At 42.0% G+C, this 17,902-nt stretch overlaps 1 protein-coding gene across 1 annotated transcript; it reads right to left on the bottom strand.

The window, feature by feature from the left end:
• Positions 1-381: 381 nt before the first annotated feature.
• LOC142384448 (myosin heavy chain, fast skeletal muscle-like) lies at positions 382-11,129 on the bottom strand. Its single transcript, XM_075470699.1, has 41 exons — positions 11,083-11,129; positions 10,815-10,858; positions 10,298-10,519; positions 10,079-10,222; positions 9,820-9,976; positions 9,700-9,727; positions 9,508-9,619; positions 9,328-9,420; positions 9,184-9,247; positions 8,996-9,094; positions 8,802-8,905; positions 8,580-8,718; positions 8,335-8,453; positions 7,877-8,026; positions 7,620-7,790; positions 7,211-7,514; positions 7,012-7,076; positions 6,836-6,923; positions 6,619-6,736; positions 6,408-6,531; positions 5,921-6,061; positions 5,582-5,833; positions 5,252-5,494; positions 4,992-5,168; positions 4,766-4,911; positions 4,592-4,682; positions 4,116-4,505; positions 3,895-4,021; positions 3,683-3,801; positions 3,405-3,601; positions 2,997-3,180; positions 2,719-2,884; positions 2,500-2,624; positions 2,084-2,392; positions 1,793-1,996; positions 1,579-1,704; positions 1,326-1,496; positions 1,116-1,220; positions 909-1,004; positions 671-802; positions 382-482 (listed from the first exon to the last, which is right to left on the bottom strand). Exons 3-41 carry the CDS (start codon positions 10,502-10,504, stop codon positions 462-464), a joined length of 5,808 nt encoding a protein of 1,935 aa, XP_075326814.1. The 5' UTR covers positions 10,505-10,519; positions 10,815-10,858; positions 11,083-11,129; the 3' UTR covers positions 382-461.
• Between the last annotated feature and the right edge of the window lie 6,773 nt (positions 11,130-17,902).

Here is a 17,902-nt window from a genome sequence, read left to right as displayed (position 1 = left end):
AAAGCCCTTTATTTAATTAAAGGTAATTAATGATCTTTTTTTCATTCTTATAGTGTTTTTTTTAAGTTAAGTTCATTGTCACACATTTCCTCTGTGCTTTTGCCATATTGCCAGTTCCATTACTTATCTGGACCAGTTTCTTAGCTGTAGATACCACATTTATCTCAGTAAATTGTTTTACAATTTTCAAATCATGTGGTACAATGTGTCGAAATCATTATGATTTATTTCTCTAATATTTGGTGTTTCTCCAAACAAACTAATCTGTATTTCTGACTGAAAATTATTTGGTCATGTAACCTAAAATGTTATTGAATTATTTTGGCTTGAGTTCTGGGCTATTGAATGGAAAAGAAAAATATAGTAATATAGACAGCAGTGTAAGAGCAGCAATATTCTTTATTGTTTCAGAATGAATGACATCATATTATATGATACATTTCTAAGAAACACAATGTGCTTTACTCAGCAGCCTCCTTTCCCTGTAAAAACAAAGAAAAAGAATATGGATCAGTGATGTTTAAGTTTGACATTGTTTTAGATTTAAGTTTGATTAGTTCAAACCTTACATCAATTAAACAGGACACAAACAGTTTTGAAACAAAGCCTGAACACTGAATTCTATCTGCTTTAACAAACTTACATGCCCATTAAAGTGATATATATTTACCTTGCCAGAGTCACGGCTCTTTGCCCTCAGCTTGTTGACCTGAGACTCTGCAATGTCAGCACGCTCCTCTGCCTCCTCCAGCTCATGCTGGATCTTCCTGCACTTGGACAGATGAGCATTGGCCTGCTCCTCCTGGAATACACGACAGAATAAAATGCTTAACGTTGTAGAGGAATTGAAGACCGACAACATATGCAATACATCAAGTAGTCGTATGAAGACAACTTTTTTTCCTTACCGCCTCCTCAGACTGCCTCTTATAGGCCTTCACTTTGAGCTGCAGCTTATCAACCAGATCCTGCAGCCTGGCAACGTTTTTCTTGTCCTCCTCAGTCTGTAATGGAAAATGTGAATTTAAATGTTTCATTTTTTGTAAAGACAAGGATGGAATTAGAATAATATGTACTGTTTGTGTTCAGTGTTAATGTGATTGTAATGTGGTTACCTGATAGGTGAGCTCCTTCACTCTCCTCTCATATTTGCGGACACCCTTAACAGCATCAACACCACGTCTCTGCTCAGCCTCAACCTCTGACTCCAGCTCACGAACCTTCAGAAAATGAAAAAAAAAATGTGTGAATTAGAATCTGTGAGTTTTTGTATGTTTTTTGTATAGATTTGTTCCACCTCAGAAATCTCAACATAATCCTCTTACCCGAGACTCAAGCTTCTGGAGCTGCTTCTTGCCACCCTTCATGGCCAGGTTCTCAGCCTCATCCAGACGGTGCTGCAGGTCCTTAACGCCAACCTCGAGGTTCTTCTTCATCCTCTCCAGGTGAGCACTAGTGTCCTGCTCCTTCTTTAACTCCTCAGCCATCATAGCAGCCTAGAAAAAATAACATTTATGGATGAAATGTTTTCAAAGCTTAATAGCAGTTTAAAGGAAAACAAATTGAATTTAAACTTACATCAGTGATGGCCTTCTTAGCCTTGTCCTCGGCATTTCTTGCTTCCTGAACACTATCATCTACTTCACCCTGGACCTGAACCAGGTCAGACTCGAGCTTCTTCTTGGTGTTCAGAAGACTTGTGTTCTAAAAGATCAGATTTAGCCAAGTTATTTTTTGCTTGACTGAATGGTTTAGATTTGTGAAATTTCAGAGAAGTTGTCAATTTTTTTACCTGAGAGTGCAGGAGTCCAACACGCTCGCTGGCGTCCACCAGTTCCTGCTCTGCGACTTTGCGGCTCCTCTCCGTCTGTTCCAGAGCAGCTCTGAGTTCCTCAATTTCAGCCACCATCAGACCGTTCCTGCGCTCCACCATAGCAGCTTGTTCCTTAATGTCTTCCTGGGCTCTGACAGCATCATCAAGGTGCAGTTGAGCATCCTGAAAAAAAAACAACAACAACATTTAAGTCCCATAATAACCAAAATGTCATCTAGGTCCCTGCCACGGCTCTGTGTCTGACAATACCTTGAGCTGTGCCTGCACATTCCTCAGCTGTTTCTGGGACTCAGCAGCCTGGCGATTGGCATGGCTCAGCTGAATCTCCATCTCATTCAGGTCTCCCTCCATCTTCTTCTTGATCCTCAGGGCATCGTTCCTGCTCCTGACCTCAGCATCCAGAGTGCTCTGCATGGAGTCAGCAATCCTCTGGCTGTTCCTCTTGATCTGCTCCATCTCCTCATCTTTCTCTGCAAGCTTCCTGTCCACCTCACCCTTAATCTGGTTGAGCTCCAGCTGGACACGCAGGATCTTAGACTCCTCGTGCTCCAGAGTTCCCTAACGATATCAAAAACAAAAGTATTTACTCTGTCCAAAAAGATTTTACAGAGGGTGTTGTCAGAACTGGACATTTCTTTTAAGAAGAACTCGCACAAAAAATTTACCTCAGCCTCCTCAAGAGCTGTCTGGATCTCAGACTTCTCTGTCTCCACCTGCTTCTTGGACTTCTCCAGCTCATGGATGCTCTTGCCAGTCTCACCAATCTGTTCAGTCAGATCTGAGATCTCCTCTGCAAAGACATGTTTGAATAGTTTTTAGTTTACATGTAAAAAAAATATAATCATAATAACACAATGAGCAGACACAATCTGGTCAGAACTCACGTTGCAGGTTCTTGTTTTCACGCTTCATTGTCTCCAGCTGATCCAGGGATTCCTCAAAGGAGTTCTTCACCTTGAACAGTTCAGTGCTCATAGTACGAGCCTCTTTCTGAGCTCCCTCAAGCTCTGCCTGACCCTCCTCATACTTCTGCTTCCACTCTGCCAACACCTAGATAAAAACAATTTGTACACTTGAGTTATTTATTGATACAGTTCATACAATACATTGATAAATGAATGAATGGGTTTATGTCTTTGTCGCCCAAGGTCATTGATGCTACCTTGTCAAAGTTCCTCTGCTTCTTGTCAAGATTGGCAGCGAGCCCATTAGCTCTCTCCACATCAATCATGAGGTCCTCCACTTCACTCTGGAGCCTCTGTTTGGTCTTCTCCAGGGAAGCACACTTAGAGTTCACAGCCTCAATCTGTTCCTCAGCCTCCTGAAGACGCTGGGCCAGCTTTTTCCTTGAATGAAGAATAGCAAGATTGATCTTTGAGTGGATATACGTATCAGTTAGTTTATAAAGAATTACATATTTTATGGCTTAAGAAAAAACATTGCTGTTATTGTTTGAATGTCATGCTCTTAATTCACAAATTTGAAAAAGTGTATAGATTTGTTAAAAGCATACTGAAGTTGGCAAGAAGTTTTAAACTAAAAGCTATTGTTTTATTTGAAAGTTACTCACTTGGATTCCTCAAGCTCCTCAGTGCGCTGGATAGCATCAGTTTCATATTTAGTTCTCCACTGAGCCACCTCACTGTTGGCCTTGGACATACCACGCTGAAGCTCAGCCTTGGCCTCCTGCTCTTCCTCAAACTGCTCCCTCAGCAGATCACAGTCATGGCGGGCTGATTGCAGTCCATGGGCAAGAGCATTCTTAGCCTGGTTGAAACATGAAAATGAATTAGTAACATTTCTAAATGACAAACAAGTGAGAGCAATACACACTTAAATGTGTCTTACCTTGACCTCCTCCTCAACCTGCCTCTTCAGCTCCTCAATCTGCTGTGTGTAGGCCTGTTTGCCTCTAGTCAGCTGAGAGACGAGGGCCTCTTTCTCCTCAATCTGGCGGCTGAACTCACCTTGTGTGAAAATGGTCATCAGAGATTAGTTTGTGTACATTTTTGTGGTCATACACTGAAGCTGTGTGCAGTGAAATATTGTCTGGTGCATACCATTTTCTGTGAGGAGACGAGCTTTCTGTCCACCCAAGTCATTGAGCTGACGAACATTCTCATCAGACTTGGTCTTAATTTCGCTAAGTTGGTCCTCAAGAGTACGGCACATCTTTTCAAGATTACCCTAATGTGGAGGACAGAAATGGAATCAGTCAGATTTTACCTATACATGTCTTCATTTATTTGATTTAATAAGTACAAATGAATGCATTGTGTACCTTTGCTTTAGCAACAGCCTCCATGTTGCTGGAGAGGTCATCGATCTCCATCTTGTATTCACTCTTTTCTTTCTCAAGCTTCTGCTTGACACGCTGCAGGTTGTCGATCTGTTCTCCCAGCTCAGCAACGCTGTCAGCCTGCTTCTTGCGCAGAGCTGCAGCAGTGGCTTCATGCTGCAGAGTAGACTCCTCAAGGTCACGACGGAGCTTCTGGAACTCAGCTTCACGCTTCTTGTTCATCTCAATCTGAGTTGCAGTGGCGCCGCCGGCCTCCTCCAACCTCTCACTGATCTCCTCGAGTTCTCTGGACAGGTCGGCCCTCTGCTTCTCAACCTTGGCACGAGCAGCACGCTCAGCCTCGATCTCCTCCTCCAGCTCCTCAATACGGGCCTGTTGGATGTGGATATATTGTCCTTCAGTAATCTTTGAACTTTCAATACAGAGTACTGTGGGATTCAACACAATTAATCAGTCACCTGAAGCTCCTTGATCTTCTTCTGAAGCTGAGCGCCCATTGACTGCTCATCCTCAATCTTGCTGAGGAGCTGGCTGATTTCAAAGTCCTTCCTATGAAAATATGAATGTGCATTGTGAGAATTCATACATGTCGAGAACCACGCTGGAGTTTGAAGAAAAAAATCTACTCTTACTTCTTAATTTTCTCATCAGACTGCTGCTTGTCATTCTCCAGATCCATGATGGATTCCTGGGCCAGTTTCAGATCACCCTCCAGCTTTCTCTTGGCTCTCTCAAGGTCCATGCGAAGCTTTTTCTCTTGCTCCAGAGAACCCTCAAGCTGAAAAATTATGTGGGATTGTTGTTATCAGGTTCAATAAGAATCTTGTTTTGCCAATCTAGGAAACTTTAGAAACTTACATCATCAACTTGCTGCTCAAGCTTGGTCTTGGCTTTGGTCAGAGTGTTGACTTTGTCTTCCTCAGCCTGCAGGTCATCCAGAGTCTGCTGATGAGCCTCCTGAAGGGCTTTCTTCTCCTTTGTCAGTTTAGCAATGCTCTCATCCTGAGAGGCCATCTCCTCAGTCAGGTTCTTCACCTACATGTCCAAGAAAGATGTTGTTATCACTTGATGGCACTCTGTTCTATCTGATCTGCACGAACAGTTAAAAATGTCCAAACCTTGTTCTCGGTGGCATGTTTCTCCTTTTCCACTTTGGCCAAGGTAAGCTCCAGGTCATCAATATCCTTTTTGAGCTCAGAGCATTCATCCTCCAGCTTTCTCTTCTTGGCAGTAAGCTCAGCATTGATTTCCTCTTCATCCTCCAGTCTCTCAGTTGTCTCTTTGAGTTTGGCCTCCATCTGAATCTTGCTCTTGATAAGTCCCTCACATCTCTCCTCAGCATCTGACAGATTCTCTCCTTCCTAGTTTACATTTGAAAAAGTAGATTTGCACATTAACATTCCACAAACACCATAAAAAATCACAGCTCCTGATTGATTTCTACTCACAGATGCAACTTGCAGCTGCAGATCGTTCTTCTCCTGCAGAAGAGACACCATCTTCTCCTCCAGTTCCTTCTTCTTGGCCAAGGCAGTAGCCAAGTCGTTTGTCATCTTCTCATAGTTCTCCTTCATATTTTGCAGCTCCTTCTCAGTCTCAGCACTCTTCAGGAGAGGCTTGATCTTGTAGTACACCTTCATCCATGGCCAGTGTTTCACATTCATGAATGAGCGCACGTTGTACTGGATGGTATAGATGGCCTCCCTGTGGACACAAAGTTTCTGTTATAGACAAATGGACTTGATCATTTCAACATGACTGAATGTTCATAGTTTTCTGTTTTCCACATGCCTCCTCTCCATCATCTTGACAAACTCCCTCCTCATGAGGTAAGCACGGGCAAGAGCTTGAGTCATTGTGACCAAAGTTGCCAGCTTTTCATCTCTCATCTCCTCAAGGACACCCAGAAGACCAGCCTTGAAGAACACCTGAACAAACAAAGCATCTTATGTCTGCTATATATACTAAACAACAAAAAGACTCAGAGAACTTACACAATCAATCAAGAAAACATTTTCAGAGATGCATGCAGTTGTGCTGAATTCTTGTCACTGTTTGAAAGGAAACTGCTCCTGGCTGGACCAACGAGAAAAATTATTTCAATTCATTTAAATTTTGAAGCCCAGCCTTTTAGCACCCTCCGCATCTTTTAATTTGCTGTCCCTCCTTTTCCCCATCTAACTTTTCAGTAAAATAGATTGCTGCTAAAAGAAGAAAAAAAAAGGGATTTTGACATATTATCCTTTGTAACAAAATATTTATTGAAAAACTTACCTTGGTGTGTCCGAATCTGTACTCATCATGATTAACATCAATTGATCCAAGCAGCTTCTCTGAGGCCTTCTTGTTGTCAATGAACTGTCCCTCAGGGATGACGCTGGCATTCAATACCTTGTATCTTTTATGAGAGAGTTGATGGTCTCGGTTATCATGTCATTTTTATAGTTTTTCAAGAACAGAAGTGTAGTAAACATAGAAAGTGTACCTCTGCTTGAAGTCACCGTAGAGGATTCTGCTGGGGAAACCTTTCCTGCAGATTCTGATACCCTCCAGCACACCGTTACACCTGAGCTGGTGGATGACCAGGAAGTTCTCCATCAGACCTGTAGAATCAGATTTTCTCCGTTAGTGCAAGTATAAAAAACAAAATTAAATGGATCAAACCAGTACACACCAACGATAAAAGAATATATCTTTCGTACCTGGAGTCTTGGACTCATTGGGAATCAGGCAGCGCACAAAGTGAGGATGGGTGCTCCTCAAGTTTGTCATCAGCTTTCCCAAGTTCTCCTGTTGTATGTACAAAGTTTTTGTCATCAAATCCAAGAAAAATGGATGTGAGCATCAAAAGACTTTTAATGTATTTTTCAAACCTTACCCTGAACTGTGAAGACACAGTCTGCATAGAGCCACCCTTCTTCTTGCCTCCCTTCTTGCCAGCCTCTGTATTTCAGAATGTGATATCGATTGGAAACTTTGTGTTAGAATATGAGACTCCAAATTTACATTGAACACACACAAAAATGTAAAGTAAGTAGAATCTTCCAAGTGTGGTTTTACGTTATCAAAAATCATACCCTCAGGGGCAGCAGGAGGATAGAGAAGAGCCAGCAGTTTGCATGAGGACTTCTGGTACAGCCCAATGACAGACTCGTTCAGTGGGTCCTTGTTCTTGTCCAGCCAACCAGCGATGTTGTAATCCACAGTACCAGCATAGTGCACCAGGGAGAAGTGGGCCTCAGCCTTGCCCTTTGCAGGCTTTGGCTTCTCAAAGGCTTTGGTCTTGCCAAGATGCTGGTCATACAGCTTGTTCTTGAAGGAAGTGTCACTAGCTTTGGGGAACATGCACTCCTCTTCAAGGATGGAGAAGATGCCCATGGGCTTGAGTAAAGGAGAAAGAGATAAGGTGTGTCATGAATCAACAGTACCCCTCTGTCACGCTGTAGTAATACCTTCACAATATAGAATCATGAGCTTAAAGTATACCTTTTCAATCAGCTCAATGCAGGCAGCCAAGTCCATACCAAAGTCAATGAACTCCCAGACAATACCCTCCTTCTTGTACTCCTCTTGCTCCAGGACAAACATGGTGTGGTTGAAGAACTGCTGCAGTTTCTCATTGGTGAAGTTGATGCACAGCTGCTCCAAGGTGTTGAACTGTGAATGGACAAATCATTAGTTTTAGTAAGAAAACCCACTGTCATGAAAATTATTGGATGTTGAATTAGAGGAATAAGGCCTACATCAAAGATTTCAAAGCCAGCAATGTCCAGGACACCAATGAAGTAGTTTCTTTGCTGCTTAGTGTCCAACATCTGGTTGATACGGACGACCATCCACAAGAACATCCTCTCATAGATTGACTTGGCCACGGCAGTGACAGAGTTCATTACCTAAAGTAAAACAAGACCATGACTTGATGAATGTCGGCCAACTGTTTTGTAAACAGCAAGATCACCGAACCTGCTTCTAGGCTTGTAAGATTCACATTATATATATTCTCTATTAAAAAAAGCATCTCTGATGGCAGTTGATTTGTAATGAATGCACTCAGTGTTCAGTGGAAAAGTAATAAGTACGAGTAAAGGGAAAAGTGACATTCCTGTTATCTACTAAACTTTAATGTTTTATCTATATGGAAGTAGCATCAGTAACATTTGACTAAATAATGGCATTATTGATATGAATTGCTCATGTTTACCTGAGGCACTGTCTGTCCCTTGGTGACAAACTCATTTCCGACCTTCACTCTGGGATAGCACAGAGCCTTCAGCATGTCAGCGGAGTTCAGACCCAACAAGTAAGCAACCTTGTCGGCCTCTAAAAACATTTTATAGTAAACATTTATAATAAATGCATACAGAATGACACAGTGATTGTCTGTTATGAACATATACTCATGCGGTTGCAAATATTCAGAGCAGATATCCCACATGTCTTTCTCACCTTCATTGCCATCTGGCTCAGCCTGCTCCTCACGCTGCTTCTGCTTGAACTTCATGTTACCATGGTGAAGAACAGCACCAGTCATCCTGTAGATGCTCATCTTCTCCTCATTGGTGAAGCCCAGGATATCGATGGCATTCTGTTGAAAAGAACAATCCACGTGAAATATAATCATTTAACTTCCACAATATAACTGATGTTTGAATGAAGAAGATCACTCACATCAGTGGCGTCCAGCTCTTCCTTGTCATCAATGCTGGCCACAGTGATCTGACCCATGCTGCACATGGGGAAGTCATAGGGGTTGGTTGTGATGAGTGCCAGATCTAAGAATCAAAAAGGGTGAAATTGTCAACACGTTGTTTTATAGGATGACTGAGATTCCATTTGACACGGCAAGAACTCAGCCTGCTTACCAATCAGCTCAGGTATGTGGGCTGTCATCATCTGGTAGAAGATGTGGTAGCCTCTCTCATCAGGAAGCTGGAATGTCACTCTAGACTTCTCCAGCAGATCTGTAAATTTTGTTCATTAGTCTCATGTTTTGCTCATTTAAGATTGTGCTAAATGGATTCACCTTCATTATTACATGAAAACTACTTACATGTCTCAATATCAGCACTAGCCAGTTTGCCGGTTGTGCCGAAATGAATTCTGATGAATTTACCCTATTTGGAACAAAGGAATCGTTAAGAGTCCACCCACATGGGAAATGTTGAACAACATGGAGAAACAATTCCATACTTACGAAACGTGAAGAGTTGTCATTCCTCACAGTTTTGGCATTACCATAAGCCTCCAGCAGGGGATTGGCTGCAATGATCTGATCCTCCAGTGAGCCCTATAATCCAGTTTTAAAGAAATGACATTAGAAAAAGATTTTCATCTGTAAGTATTCTGTATTTTTAGAAATGTTGTCATGACACACCTTGAACTTGCTTGGTTCTTTCTTTCCGCCATCTCCTCCGCCAACAGAGATGGTGGCAAAGTACTGGATGACACGTTTCGTGTTCACAGTCTTTCCAGCACCAGATTCTCCTCTGGGTATAGACACAGACTTGTTAGTATTTGATCAGGATATTCAGTTAATATGAATAAAGTCAACGAATGTGAGACTTACGTGATCAGGACAGACTGGTTTTCCCTATCTGTTAAAAAAATAAATGGAGATATTCACTCTGTATGTCAGCCAAAACCACCAAATTCTGTATGAACAAATTCTTTCATGTTCAGGACATACCAGTAAGCATGAACTGATAAGCGTTGTCAGAGACGGAGAAGATGTGGGGTGGAGCCTCCATACGCTTTTTGCCTCTGTAGGCAGCGACAACTTCAGAGTCGTACACTGGGAGCCACTTGTAGGGGTTCACAGTTGCACAGAACAACCCAGAGTAGGTCTGAAAGAAATAATAGACATTTTAAGTTAATAGGGTTTAATATTCCCTTCAACTACAGTGACTCTCAATGTTTCTGTTTGCCTTTTAGTGAGTTTGTCTTACGTAGATCATCCATGCTGCATAACGCTCTTTGAGATTATACAGCACAGAGGCTTCATTGAGATAGGTCATCATGGCCATGTCCTCAATTTTGTCATACTTGGGAGGGTTCATTTGAAAGACTTCATCCTCTTTAAATTCCTTCTCCTACAACAGGAAATCCATCACGATTAGAAGGGATCCCGATTAACACCCATTGTAATGTGACCTAAATGTACCAACCTCCTGGGTGAGCAAGAGTTTGACGGTGACTTTGCCACCGTCTCTCTTGGTGATCAGTCCCTTCAAGTACAGCTCTTTAACATCAGACACATAGCAGGCGTTTTTGGCGTCGAATGGTGCGGTTTGAGCCTCAATCCTCTCCCTCTCTGGCTTACGAAGGTAAATGGCAGCCTTGCCATATAAGGCCATCTCCGCGTCCGTACTCATGGTGGTAGCGTATGTCTGTATCAAGTCACATAACAACAGTCTAAGAAGTTTCTTACTCACCGAAGTGTTCTGCTGTTGTCACTGACCAGAAGCTATGGGCTTGTTCTTTAACTGTACAGTTAACTGATCTTCATCAAACAAGGTCTTATCAGAATTAGCATTCAGCTGATATATGAGAGACTGAGCCTGTGGTTCCTACTTTATATGCCTTTTTTTTTTGTAATTTGGAAATTGGAGATGTACACATTTGGCCCCTGATTAAATATACATATCTATGGATTAGAAATAAAAAAAAAACTATATTACATACCTTTCCTTTTCCTTATGTAAAAATAATGTTTTAGTTCCTCCACCCTGTTAAAAAAAAAACATGTTTTAGTTAGTAAAATAAACAACTAAAAATTGTTAAAACTGTAACCGTGCTTACTTTATATAAGAATGGCAGGAAATATAGATTTTTAGTTTCAAGTTGTGTGAAAAACAGAATGCATTAAAGTATGTATTACATTTGACACTCTTAATTTATCAAACTAGGAATACTTGTTAATGCTTTTAGTCTTAATAGTTGTGAACCTCACCACAAGCAGTAACTTCACTGGTCTTCTACCACACTCTGAGGCTTCTCCTCTACTCCTTATATACGATCTATTTTGCATACAGGGCAAATATTGAAGCAGGCTATCTGGCCAAATAAGGTCGGAATGACGACTGATTTATGAGACTAATTATAGAAAAATCTAAGCAAAGTAAATAGCTTATAAATTCTTTTCAAACACTGTAGAGGGACTCTGGGTTTCACATTTCAGGAGGCAAATAAAATGATAGCATCAATCAGGATAGTTTGGTGTAGCCAACACCTAATGATATAAACACCTTTGAAATAAATTTAATAAATGTTACTTATCTACTCTGATTTCTTAGAATTAAATTCTCTTACATCAGAACTGACATTCTGAATCAGTTCAGTTCACTATTCAGTTCAGTACTACAATTTAATAAAACAGCCAACGTGAGCCAGGAGAAAACCTTTGGTAATTCTTAGCTTCTAGTTCTATTTACTTTAGTAAAACAACCCAAAGTTCTGTGGCACTGAAACAGCCAAAGAGTTTTGTCTTTTTTTATATTTTTAAAAGTTTTATCCATAAGAATTAAGTGATTATTTGAACCATTTTTTAATCCTCTAAATATTTAGGCTACATGTTTGAGAGGAAATAGATATTGCAAATTGTTGGCAGCTAACATAATGGTCCTTATAAGTACTGAGCCAGGGGCTGGGTACAAATAATTTTCATAGCGTGCTCTAAATGAAAGAGCAAAGAGCAGCTTATTCTATTTTCATGTATATAAAGATTCCAGTGACTTAAAATCTTGTTTTGACTCTTACAGTAAAAGTCAGATCAGGGTCTCGGTCAGGCAATTGTACACATTCATGGCTTACATTTATATTGGGTCACAATGTCTAAACGTCAGTAAAGTAAGAAACCCTGGCACATTTGAAACATTTTAACTGTTTACTACAAAGTATCTGAAATAAATGTGTCTGCAAATATTCAGTTGAACATAAAAAGTCCTGAATATTAACAGGTTATAGTATATACTATAGTTTTGTTTTCGGAACCCAACCTATGTGAGGAGTTGTACATTTATTAATTTGTCAGATAACTTGTGATAAACTTGGGGACATGTGTCTATCTCTTCAGCATTTGTTAAAGGCCTATCATACTGTATCATGTAATTTAAGAAGTTGTGAAGGCCACTATGATGTGCTTGTAGAAATAGGGGTGTTTCCAGAGTGTGGGGAAGCACAGAGTTTGCCCTTTAGTAGAGGACTTCATAAGTTAACATTGGTTAAACAAGAAGACTGTTTTGATCATAACAGAAGCTTGATTTTGGGATTATGACACATAAAGTAAACATTATTTAGGTATTTGCAGGTCCGTAGTTTTATTTCTTCAAAAGCAAGGTTATATCCTGGTGGGTTCTCTCACTCTCCTATAGAAGAGGTACTACAAGACCCTGAGCCCCGAAAACTGATAACCAGGTTATATGTGCTCTGTTGCCCCCAACTCAGATAGTGAGTGGGGTGATGTGTGGTTGACCTCTCTCGGTTGTTTGTCCACTAACAAAGTTAAGGAATTTCAATTCAAAATTACCCACAGACTCCAGATTACACCAGTGCTAAGGAACAAATTTAACCCCACACTTTCCAAATACTGTAATAAATGCAAGATCTCAGAGGGATCATACTATCATTGCATCTTTGACTGCCCCTTTATTAAAGATTTCTGGAGAAAGGTCTGTGAAGAAATGTCTGACATATTTGGTAAAGACCTGGACCCAACCCCACTGTCTTGTATTCTTGGTTAACATTCTGCACTGAACCTAAATTCTTGTATGCTGAGACTGCTCGATGTTCTTCTGTTTGGTGCTAGACAGTGTTTCCTACTTCAGTGTGTCTCCGACAAACCTCCTAAGTTTTCACAGTGGTTGCAGAGTATAAGGGAACATATTCCCTTAGAAGCAATGACCTACTGGCTTAAGGACAAACCTCTGTTACAAAGTTGATAAAACTTGGAATCCACTTTTAGATTATATTGGTATGGAGAGTGCACAGACTCTACAGAAGGGCCTCTATGGACTTATCTGGTCTGACATTCCTAGAGGAAGCCACACTTGAGTTATGAAATCAACTAAACATCATAATAACACTGTAATACCGGGATATCTGCTTATCCCTTTAACTGATTAACAAATTTGAGCTTTTAATGTTGTTGTATGGTTTCTTTTTGTTTTGGTCCTTGTCTGTACTTAAAGGTAGGGTAGGAGATCCTGGATTTTGAGTCAAGCGAAGCTGCATTTTGAAAATACACAGGTAAAAAGTCCCAACCCTTTTCTTCACTTTCCCCCCGAAGGCACGCCTCTAGAGTACATGAACGCGCACGAGCACGAAGGTGCACGAGCACTGTTCTGACAGCAAGCATCGATCGTTGCCGTATTTAGTATTTAGTATATGCTAACTATACGTTTAATAATGCTAGGTGCTAGCCAAGCTAGCTCTAGTTTAGCTTCCTGCCAAGCTTCTGGACGAGTAATTCGTTCACGGAGCAGGGTACGCGCACAGGGGGAAGGAGGGGGAGGGAGGAGCAGATTGCAGTTTGATAGACGGCATCAGTATCCAATCATTGTGAATGGACCGTTCACAATGATTGGATACTGTTTTTCTAGATTGTACGTTCTAGAGGCCACTAAAACTTTTCATATTTGTGTCAAAACTTTTAATTAATTGGTTGCAATGGGGGTGTGAAGAGTATTTCAAGCAATATGTAAAAAAATGTTCCAGAAAAAGATCCCCAACCCCACCTTTAATATTAATCTGTTTTTCAAGTTTTCCTGTTTATTTTGTTTTGTTCTTTCCTTTCTTTCACTGTGTGGTTTTTTGCTGTTGTATGGTTGTTTGTTTGCTTGTTCACCATGTTCTGTGTAATCTGAGGGGCTTTCATGCTTCTGCACAAAGCTTTTTGTGTATAATTTGAAAAAGCAATAAAGATATTGTTGTGTTGGTTGTTCAGCAGAATCAGACATTAAACCACACAGTAGTATACGGAACAGAGAGCTTCTTTACTTCCTCACTTAAATTTTCATTAAGCCTTTTGATACAGCGCATCCCACAAGCGCCACCCCGTGTCCTGGATCCTAACAACGCATCACATTGAATATATGCATTAAACACATTGCATATGGACACAACATCTTCCCTCTTTGAACAAAGAATACTTCTAGTAACCTAGATGAACCTGACAGTATTAATAATGTATCAGTAACGCTTAACCAAAACCTGAATATTGTAAGCCACATTTCATCTCATTATTTCATAACAAAATCTTTGGTCCAGCTAGGTGCATTTCTAATCCTGACAGGTCTGGACTAGCTATCAGAGTCAGAGTCAGCTATTTGGTCAGTCCCTGTATCAGAACAGTCCATTGCCCTATCAGAATCCGCATCTGTGGTCACTTCGGGAAGTACGGACAGATGTGAGGAATTCCAGGTTCTTCCATCATCCAACAAGTATGTATCCGGTCCTTTCTTTGTCACAACAGTTCTGGGTTTAGAAAACTTCAGTTCTCCTTTCCTCACTTTCCATGGTTTTCTCACCCTCACTTTGTCACCGGGCTGGAAGTTGGAAGACTTGGCATGTCTTTGCTGATCAGTGTACGTTTTCATTTTCTGTTGTTTACTCTCCACTCTTTCTCGCACAGCTTGCTTAGTTGTTGGTGGGACAGGCATATCGATCACCTGTAGCTTTGTTCTCATTCGCCGGCCATGGAGCAGTTCTGAAGGGAATACTCCAGTGGTGGAATGAGGAGTTGCTCGGTAGTCCCTCAGGTAAGTTCTCAGGAATGACTTCCATGGTTCTCCTTGAATGGATGCAGTTTGTAAGCAGTCCTTAACGCATCTGTTGAACCTCTCAACTTCTCCATTAGCTCTTGGGTAGTACACTGAAGATCTCAGGTGTTGTATTCCACTCTCTTTGAGAAAGTCAGCAAACTCAGCAGAGAGAAATTGAGGACCGTTGTCACTTATCAGCGTCTTTGGATGTCCTTCTCGAGAGAAAATGGCAGTCAGGAACTTTATGATAGTGGCTGTGTCGACACGTGGAGCAAACGCTACATTAGGCCATTTACTAAAGTAGTCTACCAGTGATATGGCAAACCTACAATCAGCAGTGGCTTTCTCAAACGGGGCTATGATGTCCACGGACACCTTTTCCCAAGCAGCAGTTGGTAGGGGAACTGGTTGGAGTGGAGCATCATGGGTGACAGTTGTTTTGTCATTCTGTTGGCAGGTTGAGCAGTTCTTAATGCACGTTTCTATCTGAAAGTCCATTTTGGGCCACCAGTACAACTCCCTGAGGCGCTGTTTGGGACGCACAATACCCTGGTGGGTTTCATGGGCTAGAACAATGAGTCTTTTCTGCAGTGACTCGGGTACGAGCAGTCTGTGAGACCCTCTGACGATGCATTCATTCATGACAGCAAGCTCATGGCGCATTTTGAAGTATGGCTGTAAGTCAGGATCGAGTGTAGACATCCGTGACGGCCAGCCTCTCCGTATCTGTGCACGGAGTTTAGTGAGCACTGGACAGTCATTGCATTTTGAACGAAAGTCTTCCTCAGACACAGCACTCAGGTCAGTGAGTATGGCAGCCACTGACTCAATCTCTTCTGCAAATGCATTGTCAGTTTCAGGCAGTGGAAGTCTCGACAGGCAGTCAGCAACCTGGTTCAGTGACCCAGTTCTGTATTCAACGTCGTAGTCGAACTCCAAGAGACGAGCAGACCATCTGGCAATGCGGAGACCAGTACGGTTGTTGCCTTTGGTAGTCAGCAGCGTGGTAAGTGCTTGGTGATCAGTGCGTAACAGGAATCTTCTTCCCCACAGCCATGACTGCCATTTTTCAGCAGCCCAGACGAAGGCTAGCGCTTCCTTCTCGACGATAGAGGATTTCCTCTCCGCATCAGACTGCGAGATGCAAAAGCAACAGTCTGCTCTGCACCTTTACTGTCCATCTGAGTCAAGACTGCACCTACCCCATAATCTGAGGCGTCTGTTGAAACAATGGTTGACTTAATGGGGTCAAACATCACCAGCGCAGTGCTATGCACAATCAACTGCTTGACTTTCTCGAATGCTGCTTGAGCTGTCTTGTTCCAGTGGAATGAGCAATTTTTTCGAAGAAGAACTCTCATGGGCTCAACGACAGTTGCATAATTTGGCACAAACTTGCTGTACCATGCACTCAGGCCAAGGAAAGAGCGCAAGGTTGCAGGATCGGAAGGAGACGGTGCATTCAGGATAGCAGCAACGTGAGAGTCATCTGGCAGCAGACCTTCTGGTCCAATCTTTTGGACAAGAAAGCTTAGGGTCGTTTGACGGAGTTGGCATTTGTCAACATCGAGTTGCAGTCCAGCATCGTTGATTCTGCGCAACACCTCCCTCAGGTTGGCATCATGCTCCGCCTCTGACGATCCATACGTGAGGACATCATCAAGGTAGCATTGCACCCCCTTTGTGCCACTGAGACTCTGCATCATCATCTTTTGGAAAGCTGCTGGGGCTGAACACAGTCCATAGGGAACCCTGCAGTACTGGGACAGTCCTTCATGTGTAATGAAAGCAGTGAGCCCCCTACTCTCTTCATGCAGTGTCAGTTGATGGTAGGCAGATTTCAAATCCAGAGTTGAGAACATCACTGCACCACGCAGTTCTGACAGAATGTCCTCGATCAGTGGCAATGGATGGCTATCCATGATCACGGCCTTGTTGAGTTCTCTCAAGTCCTCACACATGCGTATGCCACCATTTTTCTTTTTGGTGACCACAATTGGAGAGACCCATTCAGACGCATCAATTTTCTCAATTATGCTGTTTTTTCCAGGTACTTGAGTTCCTTGGAGACAGCCTCACGAACTGAGAGAGGTAAATGTCGGAGACTCTGTCGCACTGGCTTCACATCAGGCCAAAGCTTCACTTTGTGCACAAAGTTCCTCGCACATCCGAACGTGGCAGGTGACTCACCATCATGTTCACGATGAGTAGGTGGAGCTTTGGCTTGGTGGAGCGTTGCACAGATTTTTGACGCCTGTGTTAGTAACTGTCCTCCTTTAATCTGCAGCTGGAGAGCAGTAACCAGGTCCATGCCCAGTATAGGTGTCCCTGTCTTCACTATGTAAAAGTCAGTGGAGACAGTACTGTCATTGTGAGTAACATCAGCTCTAAGACACCCCATCACATTCAGTTTCTCCTTAGAATATGTCACAAGCTGCACCGTTGGACTATGCAACTTAACTGAGCTAAAATTAGCATTGTAAACACTCTCAGGTAGTATAGAAACGCCAGATCCTGTATCAACTAGCAATTTCACATGACATGCATTAGCAGTAAATGGTACAGTAATAGTAACAGGGCACATTAGTTTAGTTGCATCAGCAGTGAAATTATTTTCAACACTTAAAGCTGCAGTCTGCAGGATTTGTTGTTGTCATACGTAAAGTCCTAATTTTTGGGATTTTAAGAGTTTACATGATCTATCAGTATGCTTGAAGTTGAAAACGGTGACCTCCGTAGTCGCAAAATGCAAGAAATGCTTATTTTTTAACCGAAAAATAAAAAGTTATTCAACTTCCTGTCCCGCCCCATCAAAACACATGAGAACTCATGCACGTCTACGTGCACGCCAGATGCGCGTACACGACTCCTCATTCATCAACTCACCTGTCATTTGCGATCATGGAAGACACAGTAAGTAGACTAGCCCGTAATGAAGTTCAATAGTCTAGATAAATAAGCGTGGGGACGAGCCTACCTTGTATTGCGCGTGCACAATCGGTGATTGACAGG

Source organism: Odontesthes bonariensis, chromosome 7, assembly GCF_027942865.1.
Source record: "Odontesthes bonariensis isolate fOdoBon6 chromosome 7, fOdoBon6.hap1, whole genome shotgun sequence".
Lineage (NCBI taxonomy): Eukaryota > Metazoa > Chordata > Actinopteri > Atheriniformes > Atherinopsidae > Odontesthes > Odontesthes bonariensis.
The sequence above is the reverse complement of the archived record's forward strand: the minus strand, read 5'-3'. Positions and strand labels throughout refer to the sequence as shown.